The sequence below is a fragment of the Malaclemys terrapin genome, chromosome 3, assembly GCF_027887155.1.
Source record: "Malaclemys terrapin pileata isolate rMalTer1 chromosome 3, rMalTer1.hap1, whole genome shotgun sequence".
Lineage (NCBI taxonomy): Eukaryota > Metazoa > Chordata > Testudines > Emydidae > Malaclemys > Malaclemys terrapin.
This window is the reverse complement of record NC_071507.1, coordinates 209301035-209324388: the sequence shown is the minus strand read 5'-3', so window position 1 is coordinate 209324388 and position 23354 is coordinate 209301035. Positions and strand designations below refer to the sequence as shown.

Here is a 23354-nt window from a genome sequence, read left to right as displayed (position 1 = left end):
CACACCACTCACGAAGTCCCATTACCTCCAAGCACAGAGTCCCCAGTTACGCCCTCCGGAACTCCACTGTTAGCTGCATCTGTTTGTGGCTCTTGGGTTCACCTAGTACAGGAGTCAGCAACCTTTCAGAAGTGGTGGGCCGAGTCTTCATTTATTCACTCTAATTTAAGGTTTCACGTGCCAGTAATACATTTTAACGTTTTTAGAAGGTCTCGTTCTATAAGTCTATAATATATAACTAAACTATTGTTGTTTGTAAAGTAAATAAGGTTTTAAAAATGTTTAAGAAACTTCATTTAAAATTAAATTAAAATGCAAAGGCCCCCGGAGCAGTGGCCAGGACCTGGGCAGTATGAGTGCCACTGAAAATCAGCTCGCGTGCCGCCTTCGGCACGTGTGCCATAGGTTGCCTACCCCTGACCTAATACATGACCTTTTTTATACCAAATCTCCCTGCCTAGCCAGCGTATCTCCGCTCCTCATCACCAGGGAGCTATTGACCACTAAAACTGCAAACGGCAGTGCTGATGAAAGCTCCAAGTGACCTTTACCAAGGCACTAACCAACAGATCTCTGTCAGATGCCTACTCAGGCCCATGACCCTGGCCCCTGCCAAGGATGAAAAGTGTTTACTCTTCTGACGATTTTTAACATTCTGTTCTGAAGATTTTGAAGCTGTAATGAATTAGGTGGATCCACTCCTGCTCAGGGTGTTTAAGGGCTCAGCTGACCCTCCCCTCCCCCCCCTTCAAATGCACTTGTGTAGCTCTCCTTAATGCCTGTCAAGTGTATGTAGAACAATAACTTCCTTTTAGATGTGTGAAAGACAGGGTGGGGGAGGTAATATCTTTTATTGAACCAACTTCTGTTGGTGAGAGAGACAAGCTTTCAAGCTACACAGAGCTCTTCCTCAGGTCTGGGAAAGGTACTCAGAGTGTCGCAGCTAAATCTAAGGTAGCACATATTCCAAGGGACCGTTCAAGGTGAAGTGGTCTGTTAACACCCCTGTAGTCGTAGGACGAAATAAGCCATAAATCCAATGCTTTATTAAGACCATGATTTTTAGGCTAGGTCTACACTAAAGACTTTACAGCGGCACAGCTGTACCAATGCAGCTGCCATTGTAAGATCTCTCATGTAGCCCCTCTATGTCAATGTGAGAGAGCTCTCCCGTCAACATAATTAAACCATCCCCAATGAGCAGCGGTAGCTATGTCGGCAGAAGAGCGTCTCCCACCGACATAGATTCTAGGACTGGAAGGGACCTCGAGAGATCATCGAGTCCAGTCCCCTGCCCGCATGGCAGGACCAAATACTGTCTAGACCATCCCTGATAGACACTTATCTAACCTACTCTTAAATATCTCCAGAGATGGAGATTCCACAACCTCCCTAGGCAATTTATTCCAGTGTTTAACCACCCTGACAGTTAGGAACTTTTTCCTAATGTCCAACCTAGACCTCCCTTGCTGCAGTTTAAGCCCATTGCTTCTTGTTCTATCCTTAGAGGCTAAGGTGAACAAGTTTTCTCCCTCCTCCTTATGACACCCTTTTAGATACCTGAAAACTGCTATCATGTCCCCTCTCAGTCTTCTCTTTTCCAAACTAAACAAACCCAATTCTTTCAGCCTTCCTTCATAGGTCATGTTCTCAAGACCTTTAATCATTCTTGTTGCTCTTCTCTGGACCCTTTCCAATTTCTCCACATCTTTCCAGAACTGGACACAATACTCCAGCTGAGGCCTAACCAGAGCAGAGTAGAGCGGAAGAATGACTTCTCGTGTCTTGCTCACAACACACCTGTTAATACATCCCAGAATTATGTTTGCTTTTTTTGCAACAGCATCACACTGTTGACTCATATTTAGCTCGTGGTCCACTATAACCCCTAGATCCCTTTCTGCCGTATTCCTTCCTAGACAGTCTTTTCCCATTCTGTGTGTGTGAAACTGATTTTTTTCTTCCTAAGTGGAGCACTTTGCATTTGTCTTTGTTAAACTTCATCCCGTTTAACTCAGACCATTTCTCCAATTTGTCCAGATCATTTTGAATTATGACCCTGTCCTCCAAAGCAGTTGCAATCCCTCCCAGTTTGGTATCATCCGCAAACTTAATAAGCGTATTTTCTATGCCAATATCTAAGTCGTTAATGAAGATATTGAACAGAGCCGGTCCCAATACAGACCCCTGCGGAACCCCACTCGTTATGCCTTTCCAGCAGGATTGGGAACCATTAGTAACAACTCTCTGAGTATGGTTATCCAGCCAGTTATGCACCCACCTTATAGTAGCCCCATCTAAATTGTATTTGCCTAGTTTATTGATAAGAATATCATGTGAGACCATATCAAATGCCTTACTAAAGTCTAGGTATACCACATCCACAGCTTCTCCCTTATCCACAAGGCTCGTTATCCTATCGAAGAAAGCTATCAGATTGGTTTGACATGATTTGTTCTTTACAAATCCATGCTGGCTGTTCCCTATCACCTTCCAAGTGTTTGCAGATGATTTCCTTAATTACTTGCTCCATTATCTTCCCTGGCACAGAAGTTAAACTAACTGGTCTGTAGTTTCCTGGGTTGTTCTTATTTCCCTTTTTATAGATGGGCACTATATTTGCCCTTTTCCAGTCTTCTGGAATCTCTCCTGTCTCCCACGATTTTCCAAAGATAATAGCTAGAGGCTCAGATACCTCCTCTATTAGCTCCTTGAGTGCTAATAGAGACATAACATCGGTGCTTCTGTCTGTTACTTGTCGGTCAGGGGTGTAGGTTTTTTCACACCTCTAAATGACTTAAGTTTTACCGACAAAAGTGCTAGTGTACACAAACATTTTGGCTAGCAAAGTTATGAATTAACAGGGCACTTCACCTTTAATGTTTCCTTAGAATATGTGCTAACTACTTATACTAAACTATCTGTTCAATCTTATACAGTAACTCCTCACTTAACATTGTAGTTATGTTCCTGAAAAATGATTTAAGTGAAACGATGTTAAGCGAATCCAGTTTCCCCATAAGAATGAATATAAATTTGTGGGGGGGGGGGGGGGGTAGGTTCCAGGGAAATTTGTTTTTGCCATACAGTACAGTACTGTAGTTGGGAGGTGCTCCTGCCTTACCCCATACAGGCACAGCCCACTGGCACTGGAGACCATGAGGCAGGCCAGGAGGCTGAAGATGCTGTAGGCTAGGAGAAATACACTGTGCAGCAGCAGCGGCAGCTTCCCCTACTCTGCAAGCACCAGGGGCTGGGGGCTTAACCCTTGCCTGCCCACGCCACCCCTTTCCCCAAGCCCCCACCCTTAACCCGCCTCTTCTCCCCCACCCCCTTTAGTCTGCACGCCACGTCCTCGCTCTTCCCCTGCCCGCGGCAATCGGCTGGTTTGCGACATTCGGGGGGGGGAGGAGCGAGGATTCAGCGCGCAGGCTCCCCCTGCCTCCTGCCCGCAGCAATCAGCTGGCTTGCAGCGTTTGGGAGGCAGGGAAGGGAGGGGGAGCCTGCGCACCGAGTCCTTGCTCCCCCCCTTCCTCCTGAACGCAAGCCAGCTGATTGCCGCGGGCAAGAGGCAGGGGGGTGTGGGGGAAGGTGCTGATCCGTGGGGTCTGCTGGCGGGAGGCACTGTGGGGGGGGGGGTGTAGGGGAGCTGATAAGGGGGCTGCCAGCTGTGGACAAAGTAGGCAGCCAAACGACATTATAGCAAAGCATTGCACAACTTTAAATGGAGCATATTCTGTAATTGAGCAGGGACGTAAGATCGAAACAACATTAAGCGAGAGGATGTTAAGTGGGGAGTTATTGTATTTAGCTGTGACACTCTTATGCTCCTGAGGGCATTCTGCACCAAAAAATTAAAAATTCTGCGCACTATATTTTAAAATTTTGCAAAATTCTGCATATTTTATTTGTCAAAATAACTCTGTCAGTAAATATGTCTGTAACAATCCAGACACACACACACACACACACACAGAGATATATTTTCCTCCAGGAGTAGAGTTAAAGAGACCCCTACAACAACCCAGTTTCTGTTTCTCTGCCCCCTCCCGCACAGAACCCAGTTGCAGGGCACCCTCCAGTCCAGACTCCTGCATCCCCTCTTCTCCAGAGCCCAGCTGTGGACTCCCTCCCCACCACCAGCCACCCCCACCTCCCTCAAGAGCTCAGGGATCCAGAGGAAGAAACAGCCAGATGCTGAGTCCTGGGCTTGTATGGAGTTTCCTGCAGGATGCTTCCTTCCTTCAGGGCATGTTGAGAACTGTAGCTGCTGAGAACACTCTAGCTCCCTCCCCCTCCCCCCCCCCCCCCCCCCCCGGCAGTGTCTTCTACAATTACTCCTCACTTAACGTTGTAGTTCTGTTCCTGAAAATTGCGACTTTAACAGTGTTAAGCTAATCCAATTTCCCCATAAGAATTAATGTAAACGAGGGGGTTAGGTTCCAGGGAAATTTTTTTCACGAGACAAAAGACACTCTCTCTCTATACACACACACACACACACACACACACACACACACACACACTTACTTTTAAACAAACAATTTAATACTGGTATGCAGAGATGATGATTGTGAAGCTTGGTTGAGGTGGAGGAGTCAGGGTGGGATATTTCCAGGGAATGCCTTACTGCTAAATGAACTAGCAATTGGCTGACCCCTCAAGGGTTAACTCTCACACTCTACTGTACAAGGCAGCAGGAAAGGAGGGAGGGCAGACAGAAACACACACCGTGTGTGTGTGTGTGTGTGTGTGTGTGTGTGTGTGTGTGATGCGCATTTCCCCTTTAAGTATGAAGAGTGGGGTCAGAAGTACATTGCCTTGTTAATTAGATCAGCTAGCTGAGACCAGACTGCTGCTGCCTGGAAGCTCCCTCTGTCATGTGTCCCCCCCGCTCTATGGAAGATGGGGTAAGTGGGGTGCAGGGGGGAGGGGCACACCCTGACATTAGCCCCCCCTTTTTCCTCCCCCCCCTCACTCAGCAAGCAGGAGTCTCAGGGAGCAGCCCCAAGGCAGAGGGCAGGAGCAGCACATGGCAGTGCTGGGGGCAGGGACAGCTGCAATTGCTAGCCTGCTGGGCAGCTGCTACACAGGGAACATAGGGGACCGGGGAGCTAATTGGGGGGGATGTCGATCCACCCTGGTTCCAACTACCCACCAGCTAGCTCCGCCGGGCTGCTCTTCTTGCAAGAGGTGGACAAAGCAGGCAGCTGCCAAACAACATTAGAAGGGAGTATTGCACAACTTTAAACGAGTATGTTCCCTAATTGATCAGCAACGAAACAATGTTAACTGGGACGACTTTAAGTGAGGAGTTACTGTATTTGTGAGCTGGGTTCTGCTGGGTCCAGCGGCTCCTAGTGGCAGCCAGCAGCTCGGCAGCCCATTTCTGAGGGGAAAAAAAATGAAATTCTCTGTGCACAACATTAATTTCTGAGAAAATTCTGCATTGCACAGTGGTGCAGAATCCCCCCCAAGAGTAACTTAGTACCTTTCCCAGACCCGAAGAAGAGCTCTGTGTAGCTCGAAAGTTTGTCTGTCTCACCAACAGAAATTGGTCTACTAAAAAATATTACTCACACACCTTATCTGTCTCATATCCTGGGACTGATCACAGCACCAACAACACTGTATACAACATTCAGGATGTCTGTCCTGCAGACTGTATTCTATCTTGCCTCTATTTCCTTGTATTCCCCTGTCTGTCTGTATCCATCTGTTATCTCCTGTCTTATACTTAGATTGTGAGCTCTTTGGGGCAGAGACTGCCTTCTTTTTCTGTGTTTGTACAGTGGGTAGCACATTGGGGTCCGGGTCCATGACTGGGCTCCTAGACACTACATTACTATTAATAAAAAAGAAATTAGGTTTACTGAACTGTGGGGTGGGCTCAAAGACTGGTTGTGAAGATGAAAGCAGCATGCTCTGCTGTGAGACTAATTGCATCGGCATGTGTGCATGTACCCATCTTGACGTTTGTTTTATATCTAGGATTTTCTTTTTCTAGGTCCGAGGAGTTTGAAACTAGTCTCCTAGGGTCGGACAATAACAATGAGTGCTTCAGTGATTCTTCTGCTTCTTCCAAGGGTCGAGTGAGCGGGAGCTCAGAATCTGGGAGCAAGCGGGCTATTCGCAGACCCACTGACTGGCTGGAAATGAGGGGAATAAAAACCAATATTAATAAATCCTCAGAGAAGAAAGGTACTTTAGAGCCCTTAGTACTGGGCAAAGCTGTCTTCTCACTGATTCTTTTAATCAAGATTGAATGTCTTTCTGAAAGATATGCTACAGTTCATCCACAAGTTATAGTCTTAGTAGTGTCTTTTCTAGGCTAAAGAAGAATAACTGTCTCCACTGCAGAACTTGCTGATAAAATTCTATGGTCACTTTTGTGCAGAAGGTCAGGCTAAATGATCTGGCCTTTAAGATCAATTAAACTATGATTACAGGTCTGCTTTGTCTGTGGGTGAGAGCTCTGCCAGTGCTTCGGGAGAATGCTTTGCATAGGAATTTTAAAACTAGGCTAGAAAATAGAAATAACACTAGAACATATACAAAAGAGAGCAAGCCAGCAGTGGTCCTGGGGGTTAGAAATGGGCACGAAGTTGTCCTTTCCATTTCTAACATCTGTTATTTTCTGATTTAGAATGAGCTAGGACCTTTTGTATTAATGTACTAATGCATCTTGCATGTCATATCCCATGAGGTGAAACCTGTTAGTTAATGATGGGGAAGACCTCTGATATTCAGGTGTCTATGCTGGATGAAAACTGGGGCAGTGTGAAAGGAGGCAGGAACTTGGCTGAGAAGGTTCTGCATGTGTAGGGATTGGTCATATGTCAGTTGAAAACCTGTCTTTGAGACACCAGTACACAGCAGGGGGGAAATCGCAGTAGTGCTAGCCCCAGGCATTCAAATATCATGAAATTGGCTTAAAAATCATATTTTAAAAAAAGTTTGTTTCTTTGGATTTTCCTTTTGGTTTTTGAGTTCTTACAGTCCACTTGGGTGCAACCATGAGAGTAGAACCTTGTTGGGTTTTTTTAACATGAAAGTAGAGATTTTCATGTAATTGGATCACTCCAGGAGCTGGGACTTAAAGACAAACACAAAATATCACAAGAGTCATGCTAAAACAATAAGAGTTGGCAACTCTGATTTTTGAGAGGAAAGATCCCATGTGTATGCTGCATCAGCATTTGTGTGGGTTTCTTCCCCAGGGCGCTAAGTAGGGGAGCCCTGTCTGTGTTCATGGTGTCTCAGTGCCTTACAGCAAGCAGAATGCAAACTAGGCAGTAATGGGTGGTCAGATGAGCCTTCCTGGAATCTCTTCTGTTATGGATGAGGCGCTTCCCCCTGAGAATGGCTGTAGTGGGCAGGTGATTTACATGAGCCAATACAAACTCTGTAGCAGTCTCTGCAGCAGTTTCATGACTAATGGGGACCTGACTGGAAATTTTGGGAGCAGCAGCTGAGCGTCAGTTTTAAATGCTGGTTGCCAGTTCCTTGTTCTGGACATGGGCCTCAGGATCCCAAATAAGGGGCTCCTCCCTGCATCTTTTCTCCTGATTTGGCCCCCATTTCCATGCATATTGCAGAGGAGCAAACTCTTCCTAAAGGTGTTTTATACTCCTTCTCTCAAACTTTCCAGTGGATTCTCCATCCTCTTGGTTCTGGCAGTGGGGTGTGTGTGGCTTCTCTCTTTCTGCGTAGAACTGGGGAGCAGTGCGGCACTTCCAGTCCTTTCAAGGTCCTTCGAAAAATTCTACTTTCCTGACGGAACAACCATTGGTTCAGTGTTCGCCACTTAACTCACCCCTTTTCCACTTTGTTGAGTCTTCCTTTGGCTTCCCTTTGACTAGGATTGTATGCAGTTCGGCAACTATGAAACCCAGGGACAAAGCATGTTGAGTATCCATTACAGAAGGAGTTCATCCCAAACCTAACAGCTTTCTGTTTCTGGTCTGTACTGACCACCAAATCAGTTTCAGCTCCAGCTGAGGGTTGGACAGGGTGAAACCCACTTGTTCTTTCTTAGTGTAGACAGGGCCCAGGTCTTCAGCCTTGTTCCTCATAAGTCCCCGAGGTGCATGTGGCTGTTCTGTGTTACTGCTTACCTGGCTGTGAGCAGTTGGTGGTGATACCCTTCAGATCTCTGACTATTCTTTCTGGTTCTCATGTCAGCTGTACTCCTTACCTCCCACTTGCACACAAGTGGTTGCTTCCTGTCTTAGGGTAAGCTGGCCCTTTAAGAGGGTTGAGACTCAGTTGCACCTGTGCCTGCCTACCCAGGTGGAGGAAATGAGCGAAGTCATATGACTAAACTAGGCATGATGGAGAAATAAGGGGAGCTGGTGATTCAGTCATAGAGGGACTGCAGAGAGAACAGCCCTGGGAGTCAGTGCTGTATAAAAGAGTTTGTTGTGGGGGATCTGGGAGGGATGAAAGATTAGGAAGAGGGCAGTGGGTTGGAGGGACAGGCCATTTGACACTCCAGGGGGCAGAAAGCCTAGTTGTTTGTGTTCCCAGGAGTGGGAATGCATTGAAGAGGTGAACGAGTTTCCCCACGCTGCCACCCAGCAATGTGATGACCCCTGAGAACGAGGGGAGGATAGAGAGACTGAACAGAGCCCAGGTGGGCCTAGAGCTCAGCCCAGGAGAAGGGCAGGCTTGGAAGGGAAGATAGACCCTTGGGAAGGAAAGGCTGTGCCCAGCTTAATAGCAGGGCAGAAGACTATTTTGGTTTTGTGTTGGTTTGGACTTTGATATGACTTTTGGGACTTGGCCACAGGGCTAAGTCACCTCAGCAACCAAACCATGTTGAAGACCGAGAGAGCATCACTGGAGATAAGGGGAAACTGAAGCGATGGATGGAGATCAGCTAGGTGTGATGTTACACTCCCCGAGCCTCAGCAGGACTGACTTGTCTTCATTCTCTGACACCTCATAGGAGAATCACCTTCCAGAGGAAAGAGGAAATCTGAGCGAGAGGATGATGAAGATTATGAAGAATTTTCCAGAAAGAAGCAGAAAGTTCCTGGTAATATGAATAACTTGTAGTTCCTAGCCACAGACCTGTGTGTGCTCTCAGCTTCCTGTGTTGTTACCATGTGCTGCTGGAGCCACGGTCCTGCACATGCTCTTGGCTACCTTTCTGTTGGGATTGTGCCCTACGCAAGCCGCCTGCTGCTGCCGCCGCCGATCTTCTAATCCACAGTGGGGCTGGAGCGGCTCTAAATCTCACTCACCCTTGAAGTTTTAACCAAGCCCCACTGAATGGGAGGTTAAGGTTTTGGACTGGGACCTGGGTTCTATCTCTGGCTTTACCACAGCCTCCCTGAATGGTGTCAGGCAAGTCGCTCAGACCAGATTTTCTGAAGTGGGCACTAATAGCAGGCTCCTTGTTTTCTGGCTGCCCAACTTGATACATAGAGCTTGACTTTCTGAAGTGCTTCAACTCACAGCGTTCGGTCAAGGAGACCCTGTGGATGCTCAGCTCCTTTGATAAGCGAGGTCCTGTGTGTCTTGAGTTGAGCACCCAGAGTCTTGCCAGCTTCCTGAAGTAGGGGTCTGAGACCTTGCTCATGGAATTAGTAATACTAGTCAGTGGAAAAGGTGAAGCTAGAACTCATGGTCTCAAGGCTCTCAACTCACTGTAAATTCCCTTAGGCCAATGGGTATTTTGGTGGGGGAAAGCAACAAGAAGATGTGGAGGAATCCGTATTGTCTCTGTCCTGTCTGTTACTCTAGCTCTGTGCCAATTGTATTGATATAATGCAGGAATTGCAGCAGGGCCTAGGAGCATGAACTGTGCAGATGGAAATTTCAGAAAATTAAAAGCATTCACCATTTTTATATGCCTATTAGAACTCACTGATTTTCCATGTTTTAAAAATGGTGATTTTCCACCATGTTTTTTAACTTGGCCAAATGTGGGTGAATTTTCCCGGGAAAAGCAAAAGTCACCTCTTGGACCCTACTTGCTACTCCAAATCACAGGCTAGAGCTATTCCAAATCGGGGGGGGGGGGACTGTAGCTGAAATTAGGCAGTTCTAGTGGAAAATGTAGGTAATCTTCATTGTAGGCATTTCTACAGCCTTGAATATAATAACACTCCACATGACTTACAAAGTAATTTAATCTCCCGCTTCCAATTTATAATTTGCAAAAGATCAGCAAAGCAAGAATTGTTTGCTGGAAAATCTGCAAATAATTGTAATGAACAAATGCAAGAATTTCACAAATAGCCAAAAGGTGTCAAATACATTATTTGTTACTAAGGACTAGAGGTAGGCTATAGTTTGTAACTTTTTCTCTCATGTGCTCACTGATAAGCTATTCCAATAAGTAGTTTTTTATGGTATTGGCTCGGCTCTGCTGAAGCAAAGGCAGAGCTTTTATTATGCTCTCAGCTAGAGCTGTATTTACTTTTTTATATATTTCACGCCATTATAAATGCTGGAGGCAAAGCAGAGTTTGGGGTAGAGGCTGACAGCTCGCGACCCCCCATGTAATAACCTCGTGACCCCCTCAGGGGTCCCAACCCCCAATTTGAGAACCCCTGATCTATCAAATTGGGGGAAATGACTGGAAAATAGCAAATATAGTATGTATATTTAAGAAGGGGACTGGGGGGAGTTATCTGGGCAACTATAGACCTGGTTTTAGCAGGCCAATGCTCAAACCACTGAGCTATCCCTCCCCCAAAAACCACTCCCTAAAAGGGATGTATCAATGGGTTGTGCTGAAAAGAGAACTATTTAGCTGGAGGGAGGTAACTAATGGAGTTCTTTAAGGATCTGACTTGAGACCAGTCTTTTTTTATTATTTTCATTAACTACTTTAGGACAAAAAGTAGGTGTATGTTAATGACATTTGCTGATGGCACAAAGTTGAGGGGCATTGTCAGTATAGAGGAGGGTTGGAATATTACACAGGAAGAATTGGGTGATCTTGAGGACTGGAAAAATATAAATGGGATGAAATGTAATAGTAAAAAGTGATGTCATTCATTTACTGACTAATAAAAATTTCTGCTATAAGTGGGAACTCTTCATCTGGAAACGGCAAAAGAGCAGAAAGACCTGGGTGTATGTACTGGTCACAAAATGACCACAAGCCACCAATGTTCACGCAGCCATGAAGCGAGATATTTCCAGAAGAGATAGGAAAGTATTAATACTTTTGTACAATGCATTGGTAATACTCCTGTGGAATATTGTGCACAATTCTGGTCACCCATTTTCAAGACAGATCAGTTGAATCTGGAACAGGTGCAGAGAAGGGCTACTAGGATGATCAGGTGAATGGAGAACCTGTCTGACTAGAGGAGATGAAAAAAGATTAGCTTGTTTAGCCTAGCAAAATGAAGGCTGAGAGGATATTATTGCACTGTGTAAATACATCAAAGGGGTAAACACCAGGGAGGATAAATATTGGCACAAGAACAAGTGGCTATAAACAGACCACTTTAAAATTTGGGGTGGAAATGAGAAGATTTCTGACCATCAGAGGAGTGAGGTTCTGGAGCAGCCTATTAATAGTCTGTTTTCCCTACTACTCCTAACTAGTTTTACAATGGAGTTTGAGACGTTTCTGAACAGGATTATATCATGGGGTTTCCTGCTATAGCAGGGGACTGGACTTGATGATCCAGGAGGTCCCTTCCAGTTCTATGTTCCTTTCATACTTCTCTCCCCACATCCCATTATAGTGGTTGTAGTCTCCTGGGCTGCTCTTCCTATGTGTTCCTGTTGCTTATTCTCTGGGATATGTGGTGTAGGATTCAGAGAAAAATCCCCACCTTTGGAACCTGCTTCCTATGGGGCACACTAGAGCCCCAGTTGCATGAACTTCAGGGTGTCCTGTAGATCACATACTCTCTTGACTTAGGCCTTTTATGTCTCCATTTGTGCAGTCTTTATTTTTTTAGGGGGGAGGAATAGCTCAATGGTTTGAGCATTGGCCTGCTAAACCCACGGTTGTGAGTTTAATTCTTGAGGGGGCCACTTAGGGATCTGGGGCAAAATCAGTACTTGGTCCTGCTAGTGAAGGCAGGGGGCTGGACTCAATGACCTTTCAAGGTTCCTTCCAGTTCTATGAGATAGGTATATCTCCATATATTTTTTATATTTATTTCTTGAGCCATATTTAACTAGCTTTGGATGCTGAGCTAATGGACTCCATTTTAAAATCAGTAAATAAACTTCTGTCCTCTGCAGAGAGAAATTGACCCTTGCAGTCCTTGCCTGCTAAGCCAGCAGCTTGAATAGGGCCCCCGCCCCATGAGCTCCACTTTCTGTCTAATGAGGGTTTGCAGAGTTAAGTTTCACAGGTTTTCTCATTGTTTATATTATAGCAAGGAAAAAGCAACGAGCTGGGGTGCAACAAAATCCCAGATCCAAAGGGTGTTATGTGCGGAAAGAGCCACCAACGTATGCAGCAGGTAAGAGGGACGAACAGTGTTTATACAACAGGTAAGAGGTGAATGTAGTTCTGTGTGGTCAGTCCTGGGTAATGTTTTTCTATGATCTCAGTCACTTTGCTTTTGGCAAAGGAGTGTGGATACCATTGTCATTTGGACCCGATGGCATTGTAGGAATATCTAATGATGGTGGTTGCAGCATGTTGCTCTTTACCACTTTCTGCCATTTAAACCTATTCTATGGTAATGCTCCCTTTCTAATGCGTGGAAATTTAGACTTTGTACTGGCAATGCACGTTCAATGGTGCCTGGGGAGGGAATCACTTCTTGAATTGTGCAAAAATACATCAAGCTGGTTTCAGCCTAGATGACAGTAAAATATTCAAGTATCAGAGGGGTAGCCGTGTTAGTCTGGATCTGTAAAAGCAGCAGAGAGTGCTGTGGTACCTTATAGACTAACAGACTAATAGTATTTCATATTTCTTTCACTCAGCAGAATGAAGGCATTACTACAAATCACCCCATGTCATAGCCTGATAGCCAGAGGCTCAAGCAACCCCGTCTGTAGCCATACAGTAACACCATTGTTCTAGTATCAGAGGGGTAGCCGTGTTAGTCTGGATCTGTAAAAAGCAACAGAGGGTCCTGTGGCACCTTTAAGACTAACAGATGTATTGGAGCATAAGCTTTCGTGGGTGAATACCCACTTTGTCAGACGCGCATCTGATAAAGTGGGTATTCACCCACGAAAGCTTATGCTCCAATACATCTGTTAGTCTTAAAGGTGCCACAGGACTCTGTTACCCTTGTTCTAGAATGTTGGACCATATAACGTTCAGCCTTTGTTACAATCAGTGGAGTGACCAGTGGAGTCGTCTACTACACCCACTCAACTCCCAGCTCCTATTCAGAAGGCCTTATAATTAAGAACATAAGAACGGCCATATTGGGGCAGACCAGTGGTCCATCTAATGGACTGAGTCACACCAGCCTCCCCCCTGTCTCAAAGGGACACCTTTTAGAGTTACAGATAAGGAGGAACTGTATTGGAGCACATTGCTGTAAGGATTCCAGTTCTGGCTTTCATTCTCTGAAACCATTTTCAGGCCAGAGAATCCTTGGAGCTGAAACTTCTGCTAATTCTCAGAAAGGGGCCAGGGACTGGAGGCCACACCTGTTTGTATGCTTTTCTTTGCCTGTTGTGTGGCATGGTCTTCTGGAGCAATTCCATGTTTGCATGAAGTAGCAAAGCCATTTATTAATGTACAGTGAAATCACATAGAAATCCTCATTCCTTCACCCCCCTTTAGTTAGTAGAATGGGGAATTTGTTCCCCAGCAATGCAATTAAACTATTAACTTAAAGAAAAGCCCTTCTGCCAAAGCTAGAGAAAACCTATGTTGTGTTTCATTTTGTTTTTGATTTTCTTCCTCTTCTGCCTCCATTGATCTGACAGGCAGTGTGGAGGAACAGTGGTACCTGGAGATCCTAAATAAGGGCAGAGTTACCTGTCCAACATGCAGAGCTGTGGTCAGGAAGACTGTAGAGGGACTGAAGAAACATATGGCGAATTGCAGACAGGTGAGAGAGACAGAATAGCACCATCTCCTATTCCCTTTTTCCCAGCTTAATGACTGCAGTACCTGCCAGCGGGTACACAACCTTCAGACCAACAAGAACAACACCATTTCCTTCTATCACGTTAATGTGTGAGGTATCCATTTGTCTGTCTGTAAATCAGTGTAGTCAACTGCTCCTTCCTATCAGCGTTACTTGTGGTTTTAGGAAAGTGGGCAGAGACCTATCCATTCCCTTTTTCTTACCCTGTCTCTTTCTCTCGTCTTTATACCCCCTGTAAAGTGTGTTCATTGACTTCCAAATGCACGGTGGGTTTTTCTCACTGTGCAGTTATCTGACCCATACAAGGTTTTCTTCCTGCCTGCTGCCCCATTTCTCCTAAACCGTCACCCAATATCTGAGGTTTGTGTTAATGCAGTCTGCACTCTTGTTTTACTTGTAGGAGATGTTCACATGTCATCACTGTGGAAAACAGCTCAGGTCTTTGGCAGGAATGAAATACCACATCATGGCAGATCACAACAACCTGGTAACGTTGATATTGTACGTCTAGCAGAAGCCCTGACCTTCCAGGCCAGACAGCCCTTTGTTGCTCCCTTGATGCACAAAGAGACTGAAAGGTGGTGGTTTGTCAAACATTTTCTACCTTTAAAAGTTCAGGTCTTATCTAACCAGTTTTTCCTGAAAGATTGAATACTTGGAAAACTAGTAGCATTATGATGTCAGAAATGCTAGGCATGTGACAACTGAAAGTTGGGAAGGCCTTTCTATTTAGACTCTTTAAAACACTCGCGTGTGTATTTGTTATTAACATTTATCAAATACTCTGTTTTTAAAAAAAAAAAAAAAAAAGTCAGAAGAAATGATCTGATTATTAAAGACTCTATACTTCTCACCCCTTCACTAAAGGACTGGGAGATTTTGTAAAATACTGATCAGAGTCAGACAGCAATTACAGAGCAGACTAGTTGAGATCCTGACATTTTCTCAGTCCTCCTTTATCCTGCATAAAGATACACAAAGGGCATAACCCATTTTCTACCTTTAGTCACCTTTAAGAAGCCTCTGTCTCTAGGTCTGGCAGTGAAGAGTGAGACCCTTTGGGAGATGTCACTCAGAAGAGTGGGAAAGAGTTTCTAAGCTTGGTGAATTCATCCCTCATTGCTTTTTATATAGTGTTTATAACCACGGTATCTAATAGAATAAATAACTGATGCAGGGCTGTCCATCTGTGCTGCATAGTTTTCCAACAAAACTGTCTGTTGTGTTACTGCTGTTCGGAACCCTGAGGACAGCAGTGAGACGAACAAGAATTGTATCACTTTCATGCTGCTACTGCTTGAGAAGCTCTGAGCAGCAGCTGAGACAGCAGAAGTTATTCACAAGGAAGGAGGGGACACAATGGAAGAAAAGGGAGTGGGGATTGCAGGCATGCAGAGTAACAGAGGCCTCCCCTGCCCCTTAACTCACAGGATGGGAACAGCAGAAAGAGAATGCTCCTCCTCTCTGGAGGGCAGAGGGAGCTGGGCAACTTGAAATGTATCCGATACCTGGGAGTCAGAGGCTGATATGAGAAATGGAGCCCCAACCAGATAGCACCCTTATAAGGTCCTCATATATACTCCTCTTCCCAGCAGCTGTAGGTTGGCTTGGCTTTTCATCAGGGTGGGGGCCTTTAGTTGGATGTTAAAATGATCACCTATGAAATAGATATCATCCCATTGGGATGAATGGAACAGTTGATTCCTCTTAAAGCTATTCAGTTGTCCGCAGACTTAAGCAGAGATCGCTTCATCAGATACATTCAGGTCATTTTTGGAAGGTTTCCTACACAGCCATAGATTTAGAAAGTGCTTAGATTACGGAGCTGGATTATGGAGCAAATTCCCAGAATGTAGAATTATAGAGTGCTGAGGGCCCTGTGCTCACCTTTTTTTCTCTCTGCTTTGCTTTTAGCCAGTTGTGAAAGAGGGAGGTGAATTAGATGAGCCGTGTGAACGAGACCGCCTCCGGAAGGTGCTGAAGCGAATGGGAAAGCTAAAGTGTATGAGGGAGGTGAGCTGCAGTATCTTGCATCCCAAATGAAGCAGCATCCTTTGCCAGAGTTTAGAGCACTGCATGATGTCTGCTGGACTCACTTACAAGAGCCAGTCAGTGGGACTTGTGCCAAAGCTCTGGTTATGGTTTTAAGACAATGGGCCTCTTCAGAAGAACCTAATGCTGTTAGGTAACTGGGTGGACAGCACAATGGCAGAAGGGATTAAAATAGACAAATGTAAGGTGACATACGTTTAGAAGGAATGATTTAAATGCTCTGCACTCGCTGAACTATTGTAACCTCTTACCTAGGGATGTGATCAATTCTGGTGGGCTGTAGTTCAACCCAAATTAAAGGGTTTGATGTAGGTATTTCTGCATGAACATCTCTGGCATATGTTGTGCAGGTCAGACTACATGATCATCATGATTCCTTCTGGCCTTAAATTCTATTAATCTAATGAAAACTGAAGATATAGAGGTAATTGTGAAAAGAACAAACATCTGCTTAATGTGCAGCAGTGATCAAAAGAGCGAGTAAGATACTTAGGAAGTACTATGGCTTGGATAAACTTTGACCACAGGTCCATTCTCAGTGAACAGGTGTGTACTTCACCACAGATTGCCCAGCCCACCTCTACAATCTGAATGAGGTCAATAACTGAATGAATATAGACTGACAGCCCCTCTTGCCTCTGGGTGGACTGTCTGGGTAAGGGCTGAGAGAAATTGGCAGGAGACAATGTACACAAGCTTTTTGCCCAAGCTGTAGCTGCTCTACAGAAAGAGGGTTTCAGTTTACAAGGCCTCAGTTTGGTACTTCTCATGCACTGAGTTCACAGCAGGATGGAAGGGGACAAACATCTAATATTTGTGCTGTCATCAGTGTGTCCACACCTAAGATTCTGCATTTGGTGTTCGTCATTTTATCTCAGAAAAGACAAAACAGACATTTTAAAACAAAACAGTAAAATCCCAAGGAAGGGTAACAAAAAAGATTTGGCTGCTATTTATAGTGGGGCTGAAAGGAGGGTACCATAAGAACGGCCATACTGGGTCAGGCCAAAGGTCCATCTAGCCCAGTATCCTGTCTTCCGACAGTGGACAATGCCACGTGCCCTAGAGGGAATGAACAGAACAGGTAATCATCAAGTGATCCATCCCGTCGCCCATTCCCAGCTTTTGGCAAACAGAGGCTAGGGACACCATCTTTGCCCATCCTGGCTAATAGCCATTGATGGACCCATCCTCCGTGAATTTCTCGTTCATTTTTGAACCCTGTTATAGCCTTGGCCTTCACAGCATCCTCAGGCAAGGAGTTCCACAGGTTGACTGTGCGTTGGATGGAAAAAATACTTCCTTTTGTTTATTTTAAACCTGCTTCCTATTAATTTCATTTGGTGGCCCCCTAGTTCTTGTGTTATGAGAAGGAGTAAATAACACTTCCTTATTTACTTTCTCAACACCAGTCATGATTTTATAGACCTCTATCATATCCCCCCTTAGACTCCTCTTTTCCAAGCTGAAAAGTCCCAGTCTTATTAATCTCTCCTCATACGGCAGCCGTTCCATACCCCTAATAATTTTTGTTGCCCTTTTCTGAACCTTTTCCAAGTCCAATATATCTCTTTTGAGATGGGGCAACCACATCTGCATGCAGTATTCAAGATGTGGGCGTACCATGGATTTATATAGAGGCAACATGATATTTTCTGTCTTATCTATCCCTTTCTTAATGATTTCCAACATTCTGTTCGCAAACTGCTGCTGCACATTGAGTGGATATTTTCAGAGAACTATCCACAATGACTCCAAGATCTTTCTTGAGTAGTAGAAGCTAATTTAGACCCCATCGTTTTACATGTATAGTTGGAATTATGTTTTCCAATGTGTATTACTTTGCATTTATCAACATTGAATTTCATCTGCCATCCAAAGAGGAATTCACTATCCAAAGAGGAATTAAGGACTCAGGCCAGATTCTGTGCTGTCCCTCTTGGAAGGTGTGGTATATCGTGGCTTTATTCCACCTGTGCACCCTCTGAATTTTGGGTCGGTCTTGAGTACCTGCCACTGCCTAGCTCCGAGTTACGGCAGTCTTGCACGGCTACCTGAGGCTTGTTGCCTGGTGCAGAATAGCCAGAGTGCGTTGTGCTACAGACACGCTCCCTGCCCTGATCGAATAGGTGTGCGAGAGCGTGGCAGGGGCTGTTCTGAGAAACTCCTTTACACAAGTGGTACACTAAGGGATGGAATGGTGTAAATAGGCTGTAGCGACAGGCAAAATCTGGTCATGAGGCTGCTTCATTTGGAAGAGTTCAGGGAGGTGTGAGAGGTATTTAGAGCAATGGATTGTGTTGATGGGGCTGACCATGCTCTATCCTGCCCTATCGAACAGAATGGGAGGGTGCTGTTGTAATGCTGACAGACCCCGGTCGTCGATGGGCAGGATCAAACCTGGGACCTCTGGCGCTTAGTGCATGAGCCTCTACTGCATGAGCTAAAAGCCATATAGCTGTTGGCTAAGGCTGTAGAGCAGACTCATTAATCTCTCTCTAAGTGGCCTCGGTGCCACTGGAGGGGACAGAGCACCACACCCAGGAGGTGTGGGGGTTACACTGTAAGATGAAAATTTCAAATGGACAAAAGTAAATGTGTGTTTATGTAGCACACAATTACTCCATGGAGCTCACTGGTAGGGGATATTGAAGCAAGCCACTGACTGGTCTAATGTGGGTGTTCTGTATTTATTGTGTAGGATGCCTCTAGTCCCCAAGCACTTCATTTTGGCAGCTGTACTTCGTTGCTGTGATCACTTCCCAGTTCTCCACAGTGCCATAAATATTGGTATCTCTTCATGTGGTCACTGCCATTGGAGGGTTTCTTGCCCCTTTGAACATCTGTAATGTTCTGCAGCTGCCAAGTAGTTACCTAGCTCCGTAGCTTTAAAAGGGTGGCATCTGCAGTGAGGCAAAGAGGGAAAACAGTGACCAATGGGCTCCTTCATCCAGCCATGAATGCTTTCCCCAGGACAGTATGACACAGTGATGTGCATTATGGGGGTTTTGTGCAACATCTGAGGCTGGCAGCTGCTAGAGAGCAATCAGCCCAGCCTGGATGGACCATTGGCTTCTTCAGATTCAATAGGGTTATTTCTGTTCTTTGCCAGCCAGGGATGGGGTCTGCCACGTGTGCCAGAGCTCTGGCTCCATGCTCTTCTCTTCTGTACTGACAGGGGTGTACAGGCAGCTTCACCAGCATAATGGGATACCTGTACCATATGAAAAAGTGTGGGAAGGAGGCCTCTGAGTTGGAGAAAATGGCCATGAAATGTCGTCACTGTGGGAAAGCATACAAGTCAAAGGCAGGGCTTGTTTATCACCTTAGGTCTGAGCATGGGCCGGTAAGTATGAGTTGCCATTGTTATCGGGAAAAGGAGCTATGGGTGGTGACCTCTCTTTCTCCAAACCACTCTTTCATTTGCCCACTTTGGACAATTGATTTTGATCTTCCTGGGCCCCCTGTACACTGGAGAGCCTACTCCTGTCTGTTTCATGCTCCACAGTGTGGTAGGGGCTTGCAGCCGCCTCCTGCCTTTCTAGTAGAATACTTCTTCCTGATCCCTTTTCATCTGGGAGGGGAACATGCGATGCTCCCCTGGTGACTGAGACTTCTGCAGCTAGGACAGAGCTTGATATGTAAGTAGTCTGGATGGCAGCAAACCCTTCCCCAGCTCCCCTCACCCTCCTCCATGGGGGTATGGTGCTGGCATGTTTGATGCCTGTGAGAGCTGCTTGTTGCTCTTTTTCTCCTCCAGATTTGAGACCCGTCAGGAACTAGAATGCATGTTATTCCTGAGGTGTTCAATAGAGATGGGAGTGGGGTGCCTCAGCCCATCCAAGGCACATATCTCTGGTTACTTTTTGAGCCCAGGTGCTCTCAAGCCTTGTCGTGTCTGGGCAGAGAGCTCTCTTCCCACAACTGCCCTGATACATGGATCTCACGTCTTTTCCTGCCCCCAGGGTACTCTTGTGCCTGAGTTTTTTGAGGGGAAGTGACTGGGATAGGGCATTTTGGCCTGGGTCTGAAGGACCTTGATGGATTATTCTAGTGTGGTCTAAGTGGAATCTGATGACTAGGGCTCACCCTATTGGCCTTTCCTTGCAGGTCACTTTCCTCCATGAAGAAGGGAGGCCTGAGAGCCTGAAGGAAATTACCCTGGAGCCCAGTAATGCAGGCAGAGTCCAGAGGAAATCTGCTAAGGTGGCAGTCTATTACCTTCACGAGCTAGCTAATGAAGAGCTGGCCAAGGAGTGGCCTAAGAAGAAGGTTTTACAGGACCTAGTCCCAGATGATCGGAAGGTATAAGGCTTTAGGTGGGGACTGTATTGGTAACAAGTCTTGCACAGTAGAAGAATCCTGCACTGGCCCCTAGGAGATGGCACTGTATAGTGCTTTCTGGTTCCAGGCAATGGGCCAATAGTACCTGATTGGGTGCGGAAAGAGCTGATTTATGACACAATATAAAATGGGGTATGCCTGGCTAGGCAGTAGTACTGCTGAAGAGGATTTGGGGATTATAGTGGATCACAGATTGAACATCAGTCATCAGTGTGATGCACTTAAAAAAAAAAATGCAGATATTCTTAGAAGACTACTGTTACTACATCCATGTAAAACATGGGAGGTAACTGTTCTTTGGAATACATGTCTGCAACTACTCAAAGAAGTGTGTGTATGCCCAGCGCACTGAAATCAGAGAATATTGCCTAGCAGTACCCTAGGAGTGGCACTCATGCTCTTCCCTCATAGCCCCTGCCATGGCTATATAAGGGTGGCGCTTCTCTGAGCCCCATAATTTCCTTCTCACTGCCCAGAGCTAGTCGGGGCGCTCAGTGTGGTGTTTCTTCACATTGATTTTCGTACCTCAGTCTTCTGAGATTTAGTTGTAAATACAACAAGGAGTCTGGTGGCACCTTAAAGACTAACAGATTTATTTGGGCATAAGCTTTCGTGGGTAAAAACCTCACTTCTTCGGATGCATAGAGTGAAAGTTACAGATGCAGGCATTATATACTGACACATGGAGAGCAGGGAGTTACTTCGCAAGTGAAGAACCAGTGTTGACCGGGCCAATTCAATCAGGGTGGATGTAGTCCACTCCCAATAATAGATGAGGAGGTGTCAATTCCAGGAGAGGAAAAGCTGCTTCTGTAATGAGCCAACCACTCTCAGTCCCTATTCAAGCCCAGATTAATGGTGTTGAATTTGCAAATGAATTTTAGTTCTGCTGTTTCTCTTTGAAGTCTGTTTCTGAAGTTTTTTTGTTCAATGATAGTGACTTTTAAATCTATAATAGAATGACCAGGGAGACTGAAGTGTTCACTTACTGGCTTATATATGTTACCATTCCTGATGTCCGATTTATGTCCATTTATTCTTTTGCGGAGGGACTGTCCGGTTTGGCCAATGTACATGGCAGAGGGGCATTGCTGGCACATGATGGCATATATAACATTAGTGGATGTGCCGGTGAATGAGCCCTTGATGGTGTGGCTGATGTGGTTGGGTCCTCTGATGGTGTCGCCAGAGTAGATATGGAGACAGGGATTGGTTCCTGGGTTGGTGTTTCTGTGGTGTGATGTGTAGTTGCTGGTGAGTATTTGCTTCAGGTTGGGGGGTTGTCTGTAAGCGAGTTGTAAATAGTTGTAAATAATTACAGTAGTTCGTTAGCTAGTAGTACCTTAGTTAGACTAGTGAGTTAGGTTAAATAGCTTTGTTTTTTTGGTGGAATGCCTTCATCAGGATTCAAGCACTGTCTTTCGCGTGGGGTGGCTATTCCTAATAGTGATTCCCCACACACAATGTTTATTGTGTTGGGAGAGGTGCTTCGTCTGCGAGTCTTTAAGAAAAGAACACAAGTGGCAAGGGACTTGAGACTCAAGCAGCACCTGATGGGGCAGTCCAGGAGGCCTGCGTCAGCACCAGAAATAGTACCGGCTACTCAGATGTCATCAGAGCCACAATGAGCCAATGTTCCTTGTCCGGACTCTGAGGAAGAGGGATCGTTGACTGTTACTCAGGCTCACCGAGAAAAAGGATCAATAAAACAGACTGTAGTCACTCCAGATTTCGGGGAGTGTCATCTTCCTTTGCCAGAATCAGTGCAGACTGGCACCATGACTCTTCAGGTATGTGTGGTGGAACTGGGCCTTCTTCCTGCCCTCTGGTACCAGGCAACATCAACTTGAGGCTGTACCGTTAACTCTGGCATCGTCCATTGAGTCCAGTAGTGACGGCATTGACACGGACAGTCTCCACGCCTCTGGTGTACCAGGCAGGATCAGATCTGTTATGCCTTTTGGTTCCTGATTCTCCAGTTACCTAGGAACATTCAGCTGCTGCGACTTCCTAAGTAATGACCCCATCGTTGGGGTTAATTACACAGGTGTCCCAGATGCCAGCACTGCATATTGTTCTGAGTACACAGTTGAGGCTGGCACCTTCACCGGTCCCGAGGGATTCATTGGCAGAGCAGTCAGCTTCGGATCCAATGGTGATCGTGATTCAAACCATGTCATGAGGATCGGTACTGATCCCAGCATCAATGTGTCTTTTGGCATTGGTACCAAGAGAGAGTGCATTGCCTCTGCCAATCTTCAGAGCACCAACTTATTTACCGGCCTCGGGATTGATGTTACCACCATGTTGGACCAAGGAGGCTGGATGGGGGTGACATGCCCCTTGGGGGTTGCTCCCCCATTAACTCTGGATGATTCTGGGTATTCATCTAGGTCAAGCTCAAGGTCGTCGTCCTCCCCACTCCTTTGTCTTTCAAATGCCAGTCTAGGGACAGCCCAGACCTCCTGCTGATACCGACCAGGACTTTTCCTGCTGCAGAGAAAGGGGCTCTTGGCTCACTGTTTACTGGCCACTGATTCCTTACCCATCTCCATCGTGCAGGGAGTCCATGGGATGTTCCTTGTTCCTTAAGCTCCCAATCTTCAACCCACTCCAGAGCAAGATTACCCAACAAATTCATGGCATCACCTCTCCAGCCACCTACATAAGAACAGCCATACTGGGTCACACCAAAGGTCCATCTAGCTCAGTATCCCATCTTCTGACAGTCATTAGTGCCAGCTGCCCAGGTTCAAATTCAGGTGGAGGATGACACCTCAGAACATGTGCAACCTCAGACATATGCACAGGGTCTGGTACTGCACTGAAAGGCCAGTGAACCCCCTTCCTTAGTCCTCATCACCAGATGACACCTGAGTACCGGATGCTTCCTTTCCAGTGCCTGAGGACTTT

The 23354-nt window shown here is 45.8% G+C and overlaps 1 protein-coding gene across 6 annotated transcripts in view; it reads left to right on the top strand.

Moving 5' to 3' along the window:
- The window catches only part of ZNF512 (zinc finger protein 512), a 62540-nt gene that overhangs the window by 26290 nt on the left and 12896 nt on the right, over positions 1-23354 (top strand). For 4 of the 6 annotated variants that reach the window (XM_054023495.1, XM_054023490.1, XM_054023491.1 and 1 more), the window contains 8 exons: positions 6008-6201; positions 8951-9040; positions 12360-12446; positions 13882-14006; positions 14446-14532; positions 15960-16058; positions 19276-19443; positions 20208-20402. In XM_054023495.1, coding sequence (XP_053879470.1) covers positions 6156-6201; positions 8951-9040; positions 12360-12446; positions 13882-14006; positions 14446-14532; positions 15960-16058; positions 19276-19443; positions 20208-20402 — 897 coding nt within the window. In that variant the 5' untranslated portion in view covers positions 6008-6155. Of the gene's footprint in view, positions 1-6007; positions 6202-8950; positions 9041-12359; positions 12447-13881; positions 14007-14445; positions 14547-15959; positions 16059-19275; positions 19444-20207; positions 20403-23354 lie in introns of those variants that run through there. The other 2 variants (XM_054023493.1, XM_054023496.1) reach the window with 2 other exon arrangements.